This window comes from Somniosus microcephalus, chromosome 8 (assembly GCF_052327205.1).
Source record: "Somniosus microcephalus isolate GS21.2 chromosome 8, FLI_Smic_1.0, whole genome shotgun sequence".
NCBI classification, from domain to species: domain Eukaryota; kingdom Metazoa; phylum Chordata; class Chondrichthyes; order Squaliformes; family Somniosidae; genus Somniosus; species Somniosus microcephalus.
In genome coordinates, this window is record NC_140994.1 from 13,720,132 (window position 1) to 13,741,417 (window position 21,286).

Sequence of the window (21,286 nt, forward strand, 5' to 3'; positions counted from 1 at the left end):
TTCCTGTTTTTGCCACCAAAGTAGATAACCTTACATTTATCCACATTATAGTGCATTTGCCATGTTTCTGCCCAATCACCCAACCTGTCCAAATCGTGCTGGAGTTTCACGACATCCTCCTCACAGCATACCCTCCCCCCCAGCTTTGTGTCGTCTGCAAATTTGGAGATATTACATCCAATTCCCTCATCCAGATCATTAATATATATTGTGAACAGCTGGGGTCCTAGGACCGATCCTTGCGGTACCCCACTAGTCACTGCCTGCCACTCGGAAAACAACCCGTTTATTCCAACTCTTTGCTTTCTGTCCGCCAACCAGTTCTCTATCCAAGTCAATACCTTGCCCCCAATCCCATGTGCCTTAATTTTGCACGCTAATCTCTTATGCGGGACCTTATCGAAAGCCTTCTGAAAGTCCAAATACACCACATCCACTGGTTCTCCCTTATCTATTTTACCAGTTACATCCTCAAGTGGGACTAATTGGAGAGCTCTAGCAAAGAGCCGTCACAGGCGCGATGGGCCGAATGGCCTCCGTCTGTGCTGTATCATTCTATGATTGGACCGTACTTAAATCAGTCCATGATAGGACATCTGTGAGCACTTGATTGAAAACAGCATTCCAAAAAGGACCGCAATATTCCCCTGAAGATCAGTAAGTCCATTATTAGCAAGGTCGTTCATTTTTACAGTGGAGAATGAAGTTTCACGAAGAAAAAGTGACGGCCACTCAAAATCAGTGAGATTGGATCACTCTTTCAATTCAATAACCAGGGTTATTAACATAGTCAGCAGAAAGAATAAACTTTCAGCTTCAACCCAGGTCCAGGTCCCAGAAAGACTTGTATTTATTTACAGACTTGCATTTCTATAGCGCTTTTCACGACCACCGGATGTCCCAAAACGCTTTACGGCCAATTAAGTACTTATTTGTGGTGTACTCACTGCTGTAATGTAGGAAACGCGACAACCAATTTGCACACAGCAAGCTCCCACAAATGTGATAATGACCAGATAATCTGTTTTTAGTGATGTTGATTGAGGGATAATATATTATGGAGTGTCCTCCTCAAATTCGGCTGCCCTTAAAAGTTTGTCACCATCCCCCGCCTGCTTCACGACGACATGCGAGCAGTGATCCTGACCAATGGTTCCACCACAGACCCAATTCATGTACGGACCTAGGTCAAGCAAGGCTGTGTCATCGCACCAACGCTCTTCTCGATCTTCCTGGCTGCAATGCTCCATCTCACCCTCAGTAAGCTCCCCGCTGGACTGGAGCTAATTTACAGAACAAACGGGAAACTGTTCAACCTCCGTCGCCTCCAGTCCAGATCCAAGGTTGTCCCATCCTGTCGTTGAATTACAGTATGCAGACGACGCTTGCGTCTGGGCACACTCTGAGATCGAACTCCAAACCATTGTCAACACCTTTACCGAAGCATACGAGAGCATAGGCCTTACATTAAACATCCGTAAGACAAAGGTCCTCTACCAACCTGCCCCCACCACACAGTACTGCCCCCCGATTATCAAAATCCACGACAAGGCCTTGGACAACGTGGACCACTTTCCATACCTCGGGAGCTTACTGTCAACAAGGGCAGACGTTGATGACGAAGTCCAACTCCGCCTTCAGTGTGCCAGTGCAGCCTTCGGTCGCCTGAGGAAGAGAGTGTTTGAAGACAAGGACCTCAAACCCAGCACTAAGCTCATGGTCTACAGAGCAGCAGTGATACCCACCCTGCTGTATGCCTCAGAGACATGGACCATGTACAGCAGGCACCTCAAAGCACTGGAGAGGTACCACCAACGCTGCCTCCGCAAGATCCTGCAAACCCATTGGCAGGATAGGTGCACCAAAGTCAGTGTTCTCGCTCAGGCCAACATCCCCAGCATTGAAGCTTTGACCACGCTCGATCAGCTCCGATGGACGGGTCACATCGTCTGCATGCCCGATACGAGACTCCCAAAACAAGCGCTCTACTCGGAGCTCCGACACGGCAAGAGAGCCCCAGGTGGGCAGAGGAAACGCTTCAAGGACACCCTCAAAGCCTCCTTGAAAAAGTGCAACATCCCCACTGACACCTGGGAATCCCTGGCCCAAGTCTGCACAAAGTGGAGGCGAAGCATCCGGGAAGGCGCCGAACACCTCGAGTCTCTTCGCCGGGAGCAAGCGGAAGGAGCGCACGTCAACCCAAGCACCCCACCCACCCGCCACTTCAACCACCGTCTGCCCCACCTGTGACAGAGACTGTAGGTCCCGCATTGGACTCATCAGTCACCTGAGAACTCATTTTTAATGTGGAAGCAAGTCATCCTCGGTTCCGAGGGACTGCCTGAGAAGAAGAAGAAGAATATATTGGCCAGGACACCGGGGAGAACTCCCCCTGCTCTTCTTCAAAATAGCGCCGTGAGATCTTTTACATCCACCTGAGAGAGCAGACGGGGCCTCGGTTTAATGTCTCATCCGAAAGATGGCACCTCCAACAGCGCAGCACTCCCTCAGTACTGCACTGGCGTGTCAGCCTAGATTTTTGTGCTCAAGTCTCTGGAGTGGGGACTGACATGAATCAGTCATTCATGAAAGAAAGACTTATGAAATAATACTGAGCAGCCTACGGGTGGCGCTGTCCAGGGAGAGTATAAATACTCGGGCACGGGCCCAGCTTGCGCAGGACATTCTTAACAGGAACTAGTGAAAGACACAACTAGACCTCCATGTTGTAAAACAGTTGATTAAAGCTTTGTTTAACGCTTAGACCAAGTGCCTAGTAGTTTTCTTACATCCGGGACTATGAACCCACAGCCTTCTGACTCAGAGGCGAGAGAGAGAGGCTGCTGCCCATCGAGCCACAGCTGACACTCCAAGGACTTGATATCAGGTGAGAGGTCAGTGTCTAACCTACTGCACCAATGGGTTTTTTTTTAATCTTGAAACAATAATACAAATCACTTCATAATTTGAGTGAATTTTGATTGGGAATCTTAAGGAAGCAAAACTACACCGTGACGGATTCCCTGAAACAAGACAAGAAACAAAGGGTGCTTGTCGAGTCCCTGCTCTCGGTGCCAATGCGGTTAAGTTTACATGTTCCTTCGTGCTGCAGGCAATTCAGTATGAAATCAGAACATCATCGCTGCCAAGTTCTTGGTGATTTATCTTTACATCGGATTATAGCCCTGAAACCATTCCCAGGTAACTGTTAGTCTTTCAAAATCTCCTCCATAAGTGTGTCTCTCGTAGGCTATAGAGTGAGATATCCAGGTGGGATTCGCCAGTCCTGTAGCTCCAGTGCAGTGTGACGCACCCAGAGCGAGCGTGGGTCGGGGAATCGGCACTGCTGTGTTGCAGAATTCTCCCCGATCTGTGCTCCCTTTGTGTGTAGTTCCCGGGTCCAGTGAATTTACCCTGCGAGCTTAGAATCTGGAGCTTAGTTGGTGAAAAGTAAATCAAGGAAAATCTTCTTCACACATAGGATTTCCCCCAGAAGTCATAGATGCAAAGTCAACTGTGTCAGCCGTGGCTCAGTGGGCAGCACTCTCGCCTCTGTATCAGAGGGTTTTGGGTCCAAGTTCCACTCCAGAGACTTGAGCATAAGTGCTGAGGGAGCGCTGCACAGTCGCAGGTGCGTTCTTACGGATGAGACATTAAACCGAGGCCCCGTTTGCCCTCTCAGAGGGACATAAATAATCCCATGGCACTATTTTGAAGAAGAGCAGGGGCGTTGTCCCCGGTGTCCTAGCCCAATATTTATCCCTCAACCAACATCACTAAAACAGATTATCTGGTCATCATCTGATTGCTGTTTGCGGGAGCTTGCTGTGCACAAATTGGCTGCTGCATTTCCCACATTACAACAGTGACTCCACTTCAAAAGTACTTCATTGACTGTAAAGTGCTTGGGACATCCTGAGGTCATGAAAGGTGCTGTATAAATGCAAGTTCTTTCTTAACGGAGGGCAAGAGCTACATAAATGGGAAGTACGGCCATACAGGGATATGGAGATTGGGATTAAAAGGATAAAGCTGCAACTAAAATAGCAGAGCACCCTTGATGGGCTGAATCACCCGCTCTTGTTCCTTTGCCCCCTTTTTAATGATATCACAATGTTTTCTTTTCCCATGGTAACTCAGTGGCTAAGTGCATTGTGGGGTCTGGCACTGAGCCACATAGGCCAAGAAGGCCCCAGATTGGACCCTGCGTTGAGTGGGTTAATCCCAGCCAGGGGCAGCGTTGGGAGGTGGTACAACCAACCTCATTGCTTGGCAACCAGGCTTGGGTTCAGGCTCTGTGTTCGGTGACCCGCATGAGAAGGAACATGGGTGAGGATTGAGCCGTTAAGGCTCACGAGCGATAGATGACCTCCTGGTATAGATGAGGCATCAAAGGACTTTCAGCGCCAAGAGAACCGTACCCCAACATCTTCAGGAGATACGGGGAAGAAAAACTAAGAAAAAATAAATCCTCAAAATGGAATATTTCCAATTTTGCTGATGACACGAAACTAGGTGGGATTGTGAGTTGTGAGGAGGATGCAAAGAGGCTTCAAGGCGATTTAGACAAGTTGAGTGAGTGGGCAAATACATGGCAGGTGCAGTATAAAGTGGATAAATGTGAAGTTATCCACTTCGGTAGGAAAAACAGAAAGGCAGAGTATTATTTAAATGGTGATCGATTGGGAAATGTTGATGTACAAAGGGACCTGGGTGTCCTTGTACACCAGTCACTGAAAGCAAACATGCAGGTGCAGCAAGCAGTTAGGAAGGCAAATGGTATGTTGGCCTTCATTGCAAGAGGATTTGAGTACAGGAGCAAGAATGTCTTACTACAGTTGTACAGGGCCTTGGTGAGACCACACCTGGAGTACTGTGTGCAGTTTTGGTATCCTTACCAAAAAAAAAGATATACTTGCCATAGAGGGAGTGCAGCGAAGGTTCACCAGACTGATTCCTGGGATGGCAGGACTGTGATATGAGGCGAGATTGGGCCAACTAGGCCTGTATTCACTAGAGTTTAGAAGAATGAGAGGGGACCTCATTGAAACGTATAAAATTCTGACAGGGCTAGACAGACTGGATGCAGGGAGGATGTTTCCCCTGGCTGGGGGGTCTAGAATGAGGGGTCACAGTCTCAGGATACGGGGTAGGACATTTAGGACTGAGATGAGGAGAAATTTCTTCACTCGGAGGGTGGTGAACCTGTGGAATTCTCTACCACAGAAGGCTGTGGAGGCCAAGTCACTGAATATATTTAAGAAGGAGATAGATAGATTTCTAGACACAAAAGGCATCAAGGGGTATGGGGAGAGAGCGGGAATACAGTATTGAGATAGAGGATCAGCCATGATCATATTGAATGGCGGAGCAGGCTCGAAGGGCCGAATGGCCTACTCCTACTCCTATTTTTCTATGTTTCAAAGTGTTTTATGTGAAGCAAGCATTATGTATCAATAATTTACATATAAATAATATTCTCCTCTGACTGCCAATTCCTACCGAGCTGCCACTGCCGATCCATGATACCATTGGAACCGACTATTATTTGAATAGTTCCTGCCACAACACAGAGGCTATTCTCAGGGAACCCACCATGTTATTTGCTTTGGAAACCTAAAGCTTGTAGAGATCCCAGGAAAAGTTTTCACATACTTTCAATAAGCAGTATATAAAAAACCACAGAGATATCCTCCCGAACCAGAAACTGCAGTGGCCAGAACAACAGCAGGTTTTCAATTCAATGATCCCACTTTCTTTTAAAATCCAAGTAAAGCACAGCGGCTCTCCTTATTGTGTTAGTTTCTATTAAAGGGTGATAACAGATTGTGTGGTATAAATGTTTAAAAACAATGTCCACTACACTGAGGTAGTATCTGTAGCGATTGTAGAGGCAGAGTTCATTGCCTCGGAATTGTTTTTTGGAAAACATGGGTGAAGGGTCAAGGTCTTCAGAGACTTGAGCACAAAACCTAGTACTGAGGGAGTGCTGCACTGTCGGAGGGGCAGTACTGAGGGAGCGCTGCACTGTCGGAGGGGCAGTACTGAGGGAGTGCTGCACTGTCGGAGGGGCAGTACTGAGGGAGCGCTGCACTGTCGGAGGGGCGGTACTGAGGGAGTGCTGCACTGTCGGAGGGGCGGTACTGAGGGAGTGCTGCACTGTCGGAGGGGCGGTACTAAGGGAGTGCTGCACTGTCGGAGGGGCAGTACTGAGAGAGCGCCGCACTGTCGGAGGGGCGGTACTAAGGGAGTGCTGCACTGTCGGAGGGGCAGTACTGAGAGAGCGCCGCACTGTCGGAGGGGCAGTACTGAGGGAGCGCTGCACTGTCGGAGGGGCAATACTGAGGGAGTGCTGCACTGTCAGAGGGGCAGTACTGAGGGAGCGCTGCACTGTCGGAGGGGCGGTACTGAGGGAGTGCTGCACTGTCGGAGGGGCGGTACTAAGGGAGCGCTGCACTGTCGGAGGGGCAGTACTGAGGGAGCGCTGCACTATCGGAGGGGCAATACTGAGGGAGTGCTGCACTGTCGGAGGGGCAGTACTGAAGGAGCGTTGCACTGTCGGAGGGGCGGTACTGAAGGAGCGCCGCACTGTCAGAGGGGCGGTACTGAGGGAGCGCCGCACTGTCGGAGGGACAGTACTGAGGGAGTGCAGCACTGTCGGAGGGGCTGTACTGAGCGAGCGCGCACTGTCAGAGGGGCTGTACTGAGCGCGTGCCGCACTGTCGGAGGGGCAGTACTGAGGGAGCTCCGCACTGTTGGAGGGGCAGTACTGAGGGAGCGCTGCACTGGCGAAGGGGCAGTACTGAGGGAGCGCCGCACTGTCGGAGGGGCTATACTGAGGGAGCGCCGCACTGTCGGAGGGGCTGTACTGAGGGAGTGCTGCACTGTCGGAGGGGCAGTACTGAGTGAGAGCTGCCCTGTCGGAGGGGCGGTACTGAGGGAGCGCCGCACTGTCGGAGGGGCGGTACTGAGGGAGTGCTGCACTGTCGGAGGGACAGTACTGAGGGAGCACTGCACTGTTGGAGGGTCTGTACTGAGGGAGTGCCGCACTGTCGGAGGGGCAGTACTGAGGGAGCGCCGCACTGTCGGAGAGGCAGTACTGAAGGAGCGCCGCACTATCGGAGGGGCAGTACTGAGGGAGCGCCGCACTGTCGGAGGGGCAGTACTGAGGGAGCACTGCACTGTCGGAGGGTCTGTACTGAGGGAGTGCTGCACTGTCGGAGGGGCAGTACTGAGGGAGTGCCGCACTGTCGGAGGGGCAGTATTGAAGGAGTGCTGCACTGTTGGAGAGGCGGTACTGAGGGAGCGCCGCACTGTCGGAGGGGCAGTACTGAGGGAGCGCTGCACTGTCGGAGGGGCAGTATTGAAGGAGTGCCGCACTGTCGGAGGGGCAGTACTGAGGAAGTGCTGCATTGTCGGAGGTGCGGTACTGAGGGAGCGCCGCACTGTCGGAGGGGCTGTACTGAAAAGCAAGAGGCTAAAATTGGAGAAACGCAGAGATCGTAGAGAAGTGTGAAGTGATACATTTTGGTAGGAAGAATGAGTGAGAGTATAAACTAAAGGGTACAATTTTAGAGGGGGTGCAGGAACAGAGAGACCCAGGGGTGTATGTACACAAATCTTTGATGGTGGCAGGACAAGTGGAAAAGGCTGTTAAAAAAGCCAAGGATCCTTGGCTTTATTAATAAAGAGGAATAGAGTACAAAAGCAAGGAAGTTATGCTAAAACTTTATGGCCTAGAAATTCATTAGAGCCACTTTTGGGGCGGTAAAGTCGGGCGGCCGCTAAAGTTTGCGCCCGGCGCAAAGTCGAGGCCACTTTGCCGATATTCAGTTGCATCGCCCTAAGAGGTTGCTCCTCCTCCTCCTCCTCCTCCTCCTCCTCCCAATGAAGGAGTGTTGCAAGTGCCCTTTAATTTGCGCTCCCCGCGGCCCGCCTCGGCTGTGTACCGTTCCACTTCACAGTCGTTCGGGCCACCAGGCGCACAATGGGGCGGCGTGAGTGAAGTTCCGGTTCCGGGCGCACAAAGGGCGTTGCACGACGAAATGACGTCATGATCTGCGCGCACAGATGAGCACGCGCAATGACTTTGCGCCGGCGCTAAATGTCTACTGAAGTTGGGGCGAGGCGCAGATCGCGCTGCGCCCGGGCACTAAGCACCTAGCGCTCGAGATCTACTCCTCCTAAGGCGCTAACGGCTGGCGCAGCCAACTGAATTTCTAGGCCTATAAGTCACTGGTTAGGCCTCTGCTGGAGTATTGTGCTCAATTCTGGGCACCACACTCTAGGAAAGATGTGAAGGCCTTGGAAAGGGTGCAGAGGAGGGTTCCAGGGATGAGTGACTTCAATTATGTGGAGAGACTGGAGAAACTGGGATTGTTCTCCTCAGAGCAGCGAAGGTGAAGAGGAGATTTGATAGAGGTGTTCAAAATCACGAATGGTTTTGATAGAGTAAATAAGGAGAAACTGTTTCCAGTGGCAGGAGGGTCGGTAACCAGAGGACACAGATTGAAGGTGATTGGTGAAAGAACCAGAGGGGGAGATGAGGAAACATTTTTTTACGCAGCGAGTCGTTGTGATCGGGAATGCGCTGCCTGAAAGGGCGGTGGAAGCAGATTCAATAGTAACTTTCAAAAGAGAATTGGATAAATACATGAAGGGAAAAAATTCACAGGGCTATGGGGAAAGAGCAGGGGGAGTGGGAATAATTGGAGAGCTCTACCAAAGAGCCGGCTTAGGCACGATGGGCCGAATGGCCACCTTCTGTGCTGAATCATTCTATTCAATTCAATTCAATTCAATTTTATTTGTCATATATGCAGCAAACGTGTGTACTGCACAATGAAATGTTGATTTTTACGAGTCCTCACAACATTGGAATAAATATGGCATAGCAATGATAAAAATACTAATAGAAATACAGTAATAAGAAATAAAACAACAGTAATAAATTCTATCATTCTATCTCGGAGGATTATAGGGTTGGAGGAGGCTACAGAGATAGGGAGGGGTGTGGCCATGGAGGGATTTGAAAACACGGATGAGAATTGTAAATTCGCGGCGTTGCCAGTGGAGGCCAGTTGTTGACCCGCTCCCTCCCACGCGCCACATACTACTCACCTTGGCCGAGCCGAGCCCCAGTTAGCGCCTCCCTCGCGGTGCCGTAGCCCAACTCACGGCACACGACGCTGGCAGACAGGAGGTTCCACCGGTCATCGCAGATGGTTCCCCATTTGCCTTTCTTCAGGACCTCTACCCTCCCCTCGCCGGTCTGCGCTCCGCCCTTCAGCCGCACGAGAGGTTGCTGAGAAGAAGAAAAAAATTAAATCTTGAAACGTGCATTAATCATCATCAGTACATGCTCATATTTTAATGCAAAGATACCTCGTCGCTATGCCAGTTGAGTGGAAAAGGTGTGTCGGCGTTGCTACGCGGAGAGCAATTCGCAGCAGGCAGTATATTTCAGATCTTCCGGCCCTGCCTCAACCCCCCCCCCACCCCCCACCCACCCCAGGTCTGGACTGCATTTGAACCCAGGTCAGCCAGTTCCTTGCTTTTAATTGTATTACATTTCCATGAATTATAAAGTATTACAAAATATTTACAGCACAGGAAACAAGCCATTCGGCCCAATAGGTCCATGCCGGTGTTTATAAGAACGTAAGAAATAGGAGCAGGAGTCGGCCATTCGGCCCCTCGAGCCTGCTCCGCCATTCAATAAGATCATGGCTGATCATCGACCTCAACTCCACTTTCCCGCCCGATCCCCATATCCTTGATTCCCCTAGAGTCCAAAAATCTATCGATCTCAGCCTTGAATATACTCAAAGACTGAGCGTCCACAGCCCTCTGGGATAGAGAATTCCAAAGAGTCACAACCCTCAGTGAAGAAATTCCTCCTCATCTCAGTCTTAAATGGCCGACCCCTTATCCTGAGACTAGGCCCCCTAGTTCTAGACTCTACAGTAGGGGAAACAACCTCTCAGCATCGACCCTGTCAATCCCCCTTCAGAATCTTATATGTTTCAATGTGATCACCTCTCAATCTGTGCTATTTGCCTCAACCACTCCCTGTGGTAGCGAGTTCCACATTCTCACCGCTCTCTGGGTAAAGAAGTTTCTCCTGAATTCTCTATTGGATTTATTCGTGACTGTCGTATATTTATGGCCCCTAGTTCTGGTCTCCCCCACAAGTGGAAACATCTTCTCTACATTTACCCCATCAAGCCCTTTCATAATCTTGAAGACCTCAATCAGGGCACCCCTCAGTCTTATCTTACAGGAAAGAGCCCCAGCCTGTTGAATCTTTCCCATGGCTATAAACTCTGATTGAAAACTAAGGCAACAGTTGAGGCTGCGTGCAACCGGGAGAAGATATTCCAACACAGACGATGCCCGCCCATAAGGGGCATAGCCTAGCTGAGCATCTTTACACGCGGCACACGTCCTGTGTTTCCTTGAATCACAAACGGGCAGGACAAGAAGCGGAAGGAAATCCCAAGTAGTCAGCCCTGACGGTGCTGCTTCCAGCTGGAGGGTTCATTTATTGGGGGGAAGAGTTTCCAAGAAGTGACAGGAGATAATTGGCCAAAAAAAACAAACTTGTGTTCCGTTTCGCCATCTGCTGCGAAATGAACTCCTGGCTGATGTTCCACAGGACACCGAGGAAATTGTAACCAAACTCTCCCAGATCAAAAAAAAATTCATCTGCCGAGTTCGCTGCTTTAACGTCACACGGGGTTTTATGTTTGCAACTGGATGTTATTTTTTATAAGTTTTTTAAAAAAAATAGAAGCAATTTTTGGTTTGTTTTAATTACAGATGGAAAGTCCTGTGTCACGGGTTTGTGACTGTCCACGCCCAATTTTCCCCATAAAGTCTCCGTGCAAGCGACACGCTAGGCCCTCGGGCTAAAGCGGGAATGACCCGAGGGGTCCTCTTGCTGTTGGCCAACTTGCCTTGTTCTTTTTCAAGGGCCTTGCGAACTTACATCTTCTGCCCCGTCTGCAGCAGCAGCAGCAGGTAGAAAGGTTATACGGGGCGGGGGGAGGGGGAGCAGTGTACGGGGCCGGGCAGATCACCCGAAACCGGGGAGGCAACAGGAAAATGCCTTTAGACTATGAACACAGAATGAGCGGATACAGGTCTGAAATTCAGCATGAAGCAAAGCGAAAGAAAAAGAAAAGGAAGAATAGAAGGAAGGAGAAAGAGTAAGAGAGAAAGAAAGGAGAGAGTGAGAAAGAGAGCAAGAGAAAGAAAGGAGAGAGAGTGAGAAAGAGAGCAAGAGAAAGAAGAGAGAGTGAGAAAGAGAGCAAGAGAAAGAAAGGAGAGAGAGTGAGAAAGAGAGCAAGAGAAAGGAGAGAGCGTGAGAAAGAGAAAGAGAAAGGAGAGAGAGTGAGAAAGAGAGCGAGAGAGAGAAAGAAAAAGAGAGAAACAGAAAGGAGAGTGAGAAAGAGCGAGAGGGAAAGAAAAGAGAAAAAGAGAAAGAGAGAAGGAAAGAAATAGCCTGTATTTATATAGTGCCTTTCACGAGCTCAGTACGTGTGGTCACTGTTGCAATGTAGAGGCTGAAGTAAACTTTGTGAGTTTTTTTAAACAGTTGCAGTTGAACTGATGAACAATAAGGGACTGGATCGATATCTGGTTGGAAATAGGATTCATGGTTTCAGGGGTGGGCAAAGACTAAGGTTCCCGAAATTCAGTGCGGGGGCCACGGCGTGAGTGCAGGTCGAACCAGCAACAACCCAGAGAAGCCGCAATTAACTTCAGAATGTGTCTGTTCAGGTCACTTCCTCACAGGGCAGTGGCCTTAAAGGGACAGGCCGGTTTATCAGCTAAGCATTGCAACTGTACTTCAGGAACAATTGGTGCTGCAATACACAGTGACAGAGTCCCCTTAATGTGGACAGGTGGTTGACATTAGAAGATCAGATCAGCCTGCACTAAGAGATTGCCAATATACAAAGGCCCCCACCATCCCCACCCCCACCCCACACACATGAGCAATGCCACAGGAGATCAGTCAATAGATCGAATCGTCGGGCTGCATGGATTTCCGCTTTACCTCGGCTCGGTAGGCCTTCCTGAATCGATTCCCGCTTCCCTGCGTGAATGCGGGCCCCGCCATGCAGCTTATGACCGCGTGCATCCCGTTCTCGCAGGGGTGCCGTTTCTTGCCGGCGGAGGCCTGGACCGCGCACTCGCTCAGATGCGACTCGTTGCCATTGCACGACACCTTGTGGATCCAGAAGCTCTTCTTCTTGGCGGCCGAGTGCAGCCTTCCGAACACAGAACAGAGAAAGGGAATGACAAATACAGTCCCCACATACTGGCACCCCACACATCCTGGGACAGCCGCCTGTATATCGGGCAATTGGCGTTAACCATTTACCGCACCCACTTTTTAAAAAATGCCTTCACGGGATGTGGGCGTCGCTGGCAAGGGCGGCATTTATTGCCCATCCCTAATTGCCCTTGAGAAGGTGGTGGTGAGCCACCAGTTCAGAGGGCAGTTAAGAGTGAACCAGATTACTGTAGGTCTGGAGTCACATATAGGCCAGACCGGGTAAGGACAGCAGATTTCCTTCCCTAAAGGACATGAGTGAACCTTTTTATTCCAGATTTATTTAATTGACTGAATTTAAATTCCCCAGCTCATGTCTGCACATTATTAGTCCAGGCCTCTGGATTACTAGTCCAGTAACATAACCACTATGCTATTGTACTTACTGTGCCCCCTCGCGCCCTCCCACTATACATCGGAAAAATGGCACTAACCATTTGTCGTCACCATAGGAGCCAATTACAAAGGTGCCACTTAAACTGTAGTAAATGCACCGCCTATTTCTGGCAGTATGTCCCTCTCCTTCTTTAGTTTCATTCACAGCATCTATAACAGGACACATTCCGGCTCCGACTTAGCATTAACACGTTACTAACTTTTCTGTCACCAGTGACAAAGATGAGTGAGTTGACTCGACCTGTTTAATTTGCCCTACTAGAAACGCCTTCCATCCGCCCCACCCCCTCACCACCCCCCCACCCCCCCAATCACAGTCTGACCGCCTCTTAATAGGGGTCACCAACCCTCCAGGATTGGCCTGGAGTCTCCAGGAATTGGAGATTAATCTCCCGGACACTGCTGGGAGAAAAACCTGGGAGATAAATGAAGAGCAATAAAAAAAATGGTATGTCTTTTTTGACACTATCATTTATTATAGGAGTTGGGAGGGGGAAGGCTGTTTGACTGTCACGAATCATCCAATTGGGTAACAAAGAGTCGGCGCTCTTTCCAATTGGCCGTAGGAAGGTGGTGTGCGCCATGAGGATGGAGGTGTCGGGCGACCAATGGCGGGAGCATGGGGGCGGGGCAGTGAGAGGGGGGGCTTCGTGTGATGAAACCCCCAGGAATAGATCCAACCAGAGTTGGCCACCCTAAACACTGCCAAGCCAGAACAGCCCACCGCACACACGTTATCGAGGCTCACAGACGAAGAACAGCCTCCTGAGTGAGATGGCAGAGCGCCAGAAGAGCTTGCGCAACGATAACTGGAACAGCAGCGGTGAACAGAAAACAGTCTTCACAAATATTTTTCCAATTAAGGCAATTAGTCAGTTAAATAGGTCACACTATAAACGCCATTATCAAGTAATAAACTCTGTTCTTTCTCTCCAAACTTTTTAGATCTAAACGCAAACCTTCTGTTGCCCTCATGAGCTTCATAAGAACATAAGAACATAAGAAATAGGAGCAGGAGTAGGCCAATCGGCCCCTCGAGCCTGCTCCGCCATTTAATAAGATCATGGCTGATCTGATCCTAACCGCCAATCCACTATCACAGAACCATCTCCTGAATCTAACAGAATTAGACACACGAAATAGGAGCAGGATCAGGCTACACGGCCCCTGGGCCCGCTCCGCTACCCATAGGGCCATGACCGATCCGAACCTAGACTCATGTCCAAATTCCTGCCCGCTCCCCATAACCCTTTATTCCCTTTACTTCTAGGAAACTGTCTATTTCTGTTTTAAATTTATGTAATGATGTAGCTTCTACAGCTTTTTGGGGCAGCATATTCCATGGACCTACCACCCTCTGAGTGAAGTAGTTCCTCCTCATCTCAGTTTTGAAAGAGCAGCCCCTTATTCTAAGACTATGCCCCCTAGTTCTAGTTTCACCCATCATCGGTAACATCCTCCCCGCATCCACCCGATCCAACCCCTTCACAATCTTATATGTTTCAATAAGATCGCCTCTCATTCTTCTGAACTCCAATGAGTAGAGTCCCAATCTACTCAAGGCCCTTGGCTTGGCTGTCGAAATACTACATTAATTCGCTGTGCGAGAAGGTCATGGAGAGGGCTTTAAAGTTCCAAGGAAAACGTTTGATGTGTCACTGGGAGAAACAGTAGGTGTTACCTGGCATTGGGGTTCTTCATCTTTTCATCCCACTGCTTCCTGCAAGAATGTGAAAGATTAATATGTTACCAGGGAGCAATGATGCAAAGTATTAGAAACATAGAACATAAAAGCTAGGAGCAGGAGTAGGCCATTCGGCCCCTCGAGCCCGCTCCACCATTCAATGAGATCATGGCTGATCATCCAAATTCAGTACCCTGTCCCTGCTTTCTCCCCATATCCCTTGATCCCTTTAGCCTCAAGAAATGTATCCAACTCCTTCTTGAATATATTTAATGAATTGGCCTCAACTGCCTTGTGTGGCAGAGAATGCCACAGGTTCACCACTCTCTGGGTGAAGAAATTCCTCCTCATCTCAGTCCTAAATGGCTCACCCCTTATCCTTAGACTGTGACCCCTGGTTCTGGACTCCCCGGCCATCAGGAACATCCTTCCTGCATCTAGTCTGTCTACTCCTGTTAGAATTTTATAAGTTTCAATGAGACACACGATGAACAGGGGGTGTATAATATCCTATTCTTATATACACACATATACGTAGGATTAGGATTTGCTTTAATTTCATATGATTAAGGTTTTTGCCTTCGTTTCACTTATAAATATCTTGTAGACTTGCACTGTAGCTAGAAGTAATAAAATGGTAAAGTTTTTCCATTCCCAGAACTCTTCAGGTTATGTATAACATTTAGCAAGAGAAAAACTTTGTCAGCGAGGAGAGGTCTTTTGTTAGCACGGGATGCTGAATAAGGGGTCAGTGGCCTCCCAGATAAGGAGGTAGCCTATATCACAAACAAAGAAGACAATGATCAACAGATCAGTTAAGAAACTGAAAAATGACTCCTTTTAAGGGATGGCTGTGCATGACTAGAGCCCTATAAAGCTTTCCTTCACAATTCGTAGAGAAAGACAAGAATGAAAGAATCGTTGAAGGTTACATTCTTTAACCAGAGTGAAAGCGGGTAATTATTTCTCTATGACTATTGCTTAAGACATTGAGTGTGTGAAGACTCAGTCGAACTCAATAAAGATTATTTGCAAACAAGTTGGTGTCGAGTCCAAGAACATTTACGGGCGGGGGGGGTGAGGTGCAGGAGGTGGGGGGGGAGAGATTTTGCCTGCCATTGCGGGGTGGATGTACGGTGGTGTAGTGGTGATGTTACTGGATCCAAGGGCCTGGACTAATAATCCAGAGAACGCGAGTTGAAATCCCACTGGAAAGTATGCATCTGTGGATGGTATGTGAGCAGAGTACTGGCTTCAACTCTAGCCCCTGTGCAGTCAAAAAGCCTGCCAATAATCCCTGCCTGGGCTCACACATTGCCTACTTGGACGACATAATGAAAGGCAATTGGTTCCCATGGGGGGGGGGTCAACCCCAGGAGCAGACAACACATTCGGGAAGAGCAAAAGGGGAAAAAAACTGGCCAAAGAAACCTCAACACTTTGAGATGGACTCACGCCTCTCAGAACACACGAGCGATTGTACCATAAATATTTCTCTTTAAAAGCCTCCCTATTAAGATCCATCCCTGTTCCACCTAAATAAACGATCCCTGTTTAGTAAGTGAGAGATGGCGGAGCCAATATCTCGCCGTTCTGCTACAAGCAAAACAATGCACGGACCTTCAGCTGTCACAGCGAAGGTCTATGTTACTTTAATAATGTCGTTTCCAACTCTCAAGAAGCTATAAGCTGTTGCCAGAAATATGTATTTATTTATGACATATTGCAACTTTTTCAAATTTTTGGCCTTTCTTGTTAGAATAAAAACATCTTTAATAAAGGGAAAAGGGTACTGGTGGAACAGGGATATTTTCACCTCTGGGATATGGGTTTTACTCTAGCCCAGCCTGGCAAGATGCACATTGGATTAGTAATACAACAACAACAAATTGCATTTATATAGCGCCTTTAACATAGTAAAATATCCCAAGGCGCCTCACAGGAGTGTTATTAGGCACACAATTGATAAGAATTGAAAAGAAGGAGACATTAGGACAGGAGGTGGGTTTTAAGGAGCGTCTTAGAGGAGGAGAGCGAGGTAGAGAGGCGGAGAGGTTTCAGAGCTCGGGGCCTAGACCAGCTGAAGGCTCTGTCACCAGTGGCGGAGGGAAGGAAATCGGGGGATGCGCAAGAGGCCAGAATCGGAGGAGTGCAGAGATCTCGGAGGGTTTTAGGGCGTGGAGGAGGTTACAGAGATAGGGAGGGGGGGGGGCGAGGCCATGGAGGGATTTGTACGCGAGGATGAGAATTTTGAAAGCGAGGCACTGGTGAACCGAGAGCCAATGTAGGTCAGCGAGCACAGGGGGTGATGGGTGAACGGGACTTGCTGCGAGTCCCTTTATTGATATTCCCTTACTTCAATTCCCGACATTGTTTCATATCAGTTTGAGTATGCAACCAAGAGAGAATCCCATGAGTAACAGTATCTGATAATGTATCAATGGGTCAGATCTAGGCAGGGGTCAGTGAGACAGAGCTTGTATGTAGCGTTTGAGCTAGAAAGTTGTTTCAATAAAGTTGGTCCTTTTCCATTCAATCTTAGATTACGATCAAACCCTAAAGATAAGTTCCAACTTAAGAACATTATTTAGCAATTGAAAAGATCTCATGCAAAGTGAGTTTGGGGCTATTTCATAGGAACACAAGAACAGGAGGAGGCCATTCAGCCCCTCAAGCCCATTCCGCCATTCAATTAGATCCTGGCTGATCTGTATCTTAACTCCATTTACCCGCCTTGGTTCCGTTACCCTCGATACCCATACCCAACTAAAAGCTATCAATCTCAGTTTTGACATTTTCAATTGACCCCCCCAGCCTCAGCAGCTTTTCGGGGGAGAGAGTTCCAGATTTCCACGATCCTTTGTGTGAAGAAGTGCTTCCTGACATCACCCCTGAACGGCCTGGCTCTAATTTTAAGGTGACGCCCCCTTGTTCTGGACTCCCCACCTCCCCCCCCCCCCCCCACCAGAGGAAATAGTTTCGCTCTATCTACCCAATCGAATCCTTTAATCATCTTAAACACCTCAATTAGATCATCCCTTAATCTTCTATTCTTGCGAGAATACAAGTCTAGTCTATGCAACCTCATAATTGAACCCTTTTAGCCCCGGCATCATTCTGCTACTCCCCCTCCAAGGCCAATATATCCGTCCTGAGGTGCGGGGCCCAGACCTGAACACAGTTAATCCAGCTGGGGTCTAACCAGAGCTTTATACAACTGTAAGATAACTTTATACAACTGTAACATAACTTTATACAACTGTAAGATAACTTTATACAACTGTAACATAACTTTATACAACTGTAACATAACTTTATACAACTGTAAGATAACTTTATACAACTGTAACATAACTTTATACTGTAACATAACTTCCGCCCCTTTGTAGTCCAGCCCTAGAGTCCCGAGCATGAATCCACAAAACTGTTTATAGTTCGGCATAGATTAGCAGCAGAGGTGAGATGCCAAAACGCCGGGAATTTCCTCAGGGGCCTCCCGATCATTCATGGAAATGCCGTGTATCCGGGGTTTGCGCCGATCTACTGCCAATGTTACGACGGCCAATCGGGAGAATCCTAGAGGAAATTCCCGGTGAGAGTTCTAACTGATCAGGCCACTCAATTCCCCCCCCCCCACCAATGTTTTCCTTCTTCTCTTCCATACTCTGACCCCCCCACCCCCCCCAGACCATGCAGATACTTCCTGGGAATGTTGAAGGCTGGTCGAATTGCCCACCGAGACTCACTAGGCTCGCGCACGAAGAATGGCCACTTGGGAGAGATACCCAAGGCGTGATGGTCCCCATGGAACCGTATCTTAGAGAGAGTCAGCACCGCCGAGAGAGGGGAGGGTATCAAGGGATATGGAGCCAAGGCAGGTTAATGGCGTTGAGGTACTGATCAGGCCTGATGTAATTGAATGGCGGAGCAGGCTCAAGGGGCTGAATGGCCTCCTCCTGTTTCCGAGGAGGAGGAAATTCAGTGGGTGAAAAGAATACTTCACTGAAGTGCAGCACACTGTCCCCCCAAACACAACGACTTCATGCAGCACTGTTACATAACATGGGCACAACAATGCATAGCTACACGGAGCCATCTGTGTTCACTCAACGGAGAAACTGAAGCCTCCAATCTGTCATTATTAATTCAGACTTCAATACAGGAATGTGGCCAGCTATTCACAAAGAAGCCAAGAGGGATATTTACTTAGTGAGTAAGTGCTTAAAACAGGATGTGCTAGACGTCACTCGTGCCTGCACTGCTTGGAGTTCCCTGTCAGTCATCTAATGCTCACAGTTGCCCAACACAAGGACCAGAGAGTCCAAAACATCGGCGACTCTGGTCTCTCCGAGCCTATTGAACAATAAAAGGTGATATCCTTGGTGAGCTCCGAGACTTTCTCTGTAATGTAAGCCAGGCCCGAGAACTAGGAGACACCATCGATTCCTGCCTGGGCTAAGTCAGTGCCAGATTCTAGGTGCTGGAAGGATGTTTTCCCGATGGTCGGGGAGTCCAGAACCAGGGGTCACAGTCTAAGGATAAGGGGTAAGCTATTTAGGACAGAGATGAGGAGGAATTTCTTCACCCAGAGAGTGGTGAACCTGTGGAATTCTCTGCCAAAGAAGGCAGTAGAGGCCAATTCATTAAATATATTCAAGAAGGAGTTGGATATATTTCTTAAGGCTAAAGGGATCAAGGGATATGGAGAGAAAGCAGGGACAGGGTACTGAATTTGGATGATCAGCCATGATCTCATTGAATGGCGGAGCAGGCTTGAGGGGCCGAATGGCCTACTCCTGCTCCTATCTTCTATGTTTCTATGCCCGCTTATGGTGCGAATGGTACATTGCACCGTGCTTCTTCTTTCAATGAACTGAATTTTCTAAACACAGTATAAGAGCCTGATGGTCTCCAGTACTGATTGTCCCTCAGGAGCCTCGACTCACAAAGACCGATAACCATGACGGAATACATCCTGCCCCTTGCTGCGAGAAAGTACTGCAGTTCACTGTCATTTCTTTCTGTAACCGTCCCTGTTTCGGAGTCTGTTCCACTTCCCCATTGAATGTCCTCCTCTTTGCTCTTGGGAGGTGCTGACTCTCGTTGGGCCACGGTTTCATGGGGATCAGCACCCCTTGGGTATCTCGTCCAAGTGGCTATTCTTCGTGTGTGGGCCTAGCGAGCCGGGGAGCTATTTGACTGTGGAGGGCATCGCAGGTGAACCAGGAGTCGCTGTTCCTCCACGCAATCATTGCGTAGAACGCGCCATCAGCCACATACAAACAGGGGAACTATTGTGTTACACCCAGCACACGGAGAAAATCATCTCCCGGTACGTTGGTGGAACTTCCGCCCGCCATAAAGAGGCATCCTTGATCCTGTCTGATGTTCCAGCCTCGACATTTGCGTGGAAGCTGGGGGGGAGGAGAGTGGAGGCCAGAATCTAGTACTGCAGTTTTAACTCCTCGGGGTAATTTTAACCACAAAAAACGGGTGGGTTGAGGTCGGATGGGATGTTAAAAATATTTTAATTTCAAACCCGCTTCTAACCCTCCCACTTCCGGTTTTTAAAGGAGGCGGGAATGGGGGGCGGTGGTGGGGGAGGGGAACGGACAACCAACTAGCTCCCAGGAGGCGGGTTGCTCATTTAAATATTTTAATGAGGCTGTGTGCCTCAGATTTAACCTGTTCCCTGAACAAAATTCCTCCCTCCCGCCGCTCACAAAGCCCACCCCAGTCAAGATCGGCGCTCTCTCGTCAGCCCACGCCGGTCTGCACATAACACACTGCCTTTAATTAACGTTAAGAGGTCAGCCCTGGATCATTTTGTCTTCAGGAGTGGAGCAGAGAGCAGGCAAATCATCCGTCTGTAATCTATGGCATTCCATCGCAGGAAAAGTGCCTTAAATTAAAATTTATCGCGATGTGTATTAGTGTGGATACTTGCCATGTAATCAAACACCTTTTTCCTTGTATTGGTGACAGAATTACTGTCCCCATTTTTTTTTAAACTTAATGCTGATTAGTTTCTAGTCGTTCAACCTCAGCTACAGACAGCAAGAATTAATAAGAAACACAATGCAATCAGTTCTGATCAAAAGTAATGAAACCTCACTTATAGTAATAACACCCAGTAACTCAGATATATTCTCATTGTAACATCATCAAACCATTGCATAGTGTTAGCTGTGGTTCAATGGGTCGTAGTCTCACGTCTAAAAGTCAGGGGTTCACACAGTCCCACTCCACTAGACGTTAGCACAACAATCTAGGCTGACACTCCAGCGCAGCACTGAGGGAGTCCGCCGCACGGTCGGAAATGCCGTCTTTCAGATGAAGCCCCGCCTGTCCTCTCGTGTGAACGTAAAAGATCCCATGACACTATTCGAAGAAGAGCAGGGGAGTTCTCCTGGTGCCCTGGCACACATTCATCACTCAAACCAACATCACCGAAGCAGATTATTGGGTTATATAGTCTGTGGGATCTTGCTATGCGCAAATTTGTTTATGCGGTGAGTTGCTGTGATCTGGAACGCGCTGCCTGAAAGGGAATTGGATAAATTATTTAAAAGGAAAAAAATTACAGGGCTACGGGGAAAGAGCGGGTGAGTGGGATTAATTGGAGAGCTCTACCAGAGAGCTGGCAAAGGCATGATGGGCTGAATGGCCTCCTTCTGTACTGTAAGGTTCTATCAGAGGAGGTGAGAAATATTGGGGGTGGGAAATAATGACTAAAAAAAAATTATTTTCCAGTAAAAGTGGACAAGGCAATACGATGGCAACAGTGAGGTAGCAGTGTTACCCTCGAAACAGGGCATAAATCTCTTGAGTATAGACGATTAGGGGTGACCTGATCAAGGTAT

At 48.6% G+C, this 21,286-nt stretch overlaps 1 protein-coding gene across 1 annotated transcript in view; it reads right to left on the reverse strand.

Moving 5' to 3' along the window:
- loxl4 (lysyl oxidase-like 4) overlaps positions 1 to 21,286 on the reverse strand; it is a 168,545-nt gene that overhangs the window by 67,022 nt on the left and 80,237 nt on the right. The window contains exons 5-7 of the mRNA XM_085996117.1: positions 14,421 to 14,459; positions 12,065 to 12,278; positions 9,121 to 9,304 (exon numbers count right to left, since the gene is read on the reverse strand). Coding sequence (XP_085852243.1) covers positions 9,121 to 9,304; positions 12,065 to 12,278; positions 14,421 to 14,459 — 437 coding nt within the window. The remainder of the gene's footprint in view (positions 1 to 9,120; positions 9,305 to 12,064; positions 12,279 to 14,420; positions 14,460 to 21,286) is intronic.